Here is a 1,993-nt window from a genome sequence, read left to right as displayed (position 1 = left end):
CCCGTACCCTTCGCTCTTCACAGGACCTCCTTCTATCCTGCTCCCTGGTCTCCTCCTCACACGCACGTCTGCAAGTCTTCTCCAGGTCCTCCCCCATCCTCTGGAACTCACTACCCCAATCCATCAGACTGTCACCTTCCCTCCTCACCTTCAGGCGCTCCCTGAAAACCCACCTCTTCAGGGAAGCCTACCCCACCCTCACCTAACTGCTGCTCTCCTTCATTCCTCCTACCACTCCATCCCCCACAGCCACTTCCTCCTGTACCACTACCCCCTCCCTCCTAGATTGTAAGCTCGAAAGAGTAGGGCCCTCTTACCCCTCGTGTGCTGTTCGTAGTTGCTGTAATGTTTCATGTATTGTCCCCCCCTCTATTGTACAGCGCTGAGCAAACCCTTTGGCGCTATATAAACTCAATGTAATGTAATGTAATGTAATGTGCTAGATATATTTCATTGATTGAAGCAAAAACATTAATATAATAAAAACACTAAAAAAATGTATACTTATCTGCCTGCTTCTAAAATCAATATTAAAAAATATCTGCCTATTAGAAAAAAAAGCATAAATCATTTTACTTACATAAGGGAAATGTCAAAATGTTTCTAACGTCTACTTAAAATGAAGAGATTGCTCATAATTTTAGAATCTTTTCTTTGTTCACAAAGGGATTGCCTCTACCAGCTCTCTAGAGTGAAGACCAGGAGATTTTCTGTTGAATTGCCAGTCAGTACAACAATGGACAATCCTGAAGAACTGATTTCTGAGTTTCGCTGTCACATAAATTAGCAAAACAGATTGTAGACCTGGAAAAACATTCCTTATAAAATGTAACCATATAATGTTTGATGATTTCACATACTCTTCAAATACATGAAACATAACATAAAAAACACAGGTCAAGAATGAGAAAACTGTAAATTTCATAGTCCTATAATAAGTTGCTCTGCTGCTCATTGCATTTCCACAATTGTTCATTCTTCTCATGTGGAAAACAAGCAAAATAATGAGAAGGGCCGAAGCTATGAAGAACATTAGAAGAGGGAAAATACTCCACAATACATTGCAATATGACATTAACATTTGCTGTTGTTGAATGATTAGAAAGTTAAAGTTTGTTAAATTCCTAAAAATATTTTTCAAAGGGACCATGAAACTAATGGTTGAGTATCCTAAAGACAACAGCACAGAGGCAATAATCAGGCAGCCAACCCTCCTTGATATGATGGCCTTCAGACGTAAGAAGAAAATATTTTGAGAGGTGGAAATCACAAAGTAGAAGAAGACGGAGAGAAGAGTTGATAACCAGAGGTTGGAAAAGACTGAGGTTTGAACCAGTATCGTCAATGTAAATAATATTTCAGGAAACTTAAAAAAGTTAAACGCTGTAAGGCAATGCATTAGACAAGCAATATGAAAAACTAATCTAGATATCCCAAGAGTGGTGATAATTTTGTCAGCTCCTGTTATTGACCTTCTCTTCAGCCAGTCAATGACATTTACAGCCACAACAAATGTTTGTATCAGCAAACATGATGATATTAATATTGCAAGCAGAGCAATTAGCACCCAAGTTTGTGTTAAATCTGTTTCATCATAGCTGTTCTCGGTAGAATTTGTCATCTTTTCCATTATTCAAGAGCATTTTCAAACATTTTAAAAGTACACTTTATTTATTTGATGAAAAATTATACAATGCAAATGGTATCAAAAACACATTGCTTGCGTAACTCTTTATACAAATTATGAAGGCGAGTGTAAATTTGAGACTTGCAAAGCACTGTTGAATGCTGCTATGAGATATCAGGACACTGGATGGAAAAAGTATCTTGGCTTTTTTTTTTTGTAAGCATGAAAATGAACCCCTTAATGCCTGAAATTAAAACAAATCTTTATACCTGAATGCAGCTTTGCAACTTTGGCATATGTTAGTAAAACTGCTCATGTCTATCCAACTACTTAGCATATACGTTTTTCCCCTCGACAAAGTAGGAA

General features: G+C 37.5%; 1 protein-coding gene across 1 annotated transcript; it reads right to left on the bottom strand.

Annotated features, from left to right (window-relative positions):
* Positions 1 to 658: 658 nt before the first annotated feature.
* Positions 659 to 1,630, bottom strand: LOC149455792 (taste receptor type 2 member 50-like). The gene has a single exon (XM_089685870.1). It carries the CDS (start codon positions 1,628 to 1,630, stop codon positions 659 to 661), a length of 972 nt encoding a protein of 323 aa, XP_089541996.1.
* Positions 1,631 to 1,993: the final 363 nt, after the last annotated feature.

This window comes from Staurois parvus, unplaced genomic scaffold, assembly GCF_062004578.1.
Source record: "Staurois parvus isolate SC_StPar_1 unplaced genomic scaffold, SC_StPar_1.0 ptg000388l, whole genome shotgun sequence".
In the NCBI taxonomy this organism is placed as follows: Eukaryota; Metazoa; Chordata; class Amphibia; order Anura; family Ranidae; genus Staurois; species Staurois parvus.
The sequence above is the reverse complement of the archived record's forward strand: the minus strand, read 5'-3'. Positions and strand labels throughout refer to the sequence as shown.

Coding starts and splice junctions, on each gene's coding strand:
- LOC149455792 (XM_089685870.1), bottom strand. CDS start 1,630: ATGGAAAAGATGACAAATTCTACCGAGAACAGCTATGATGAAACAGAT.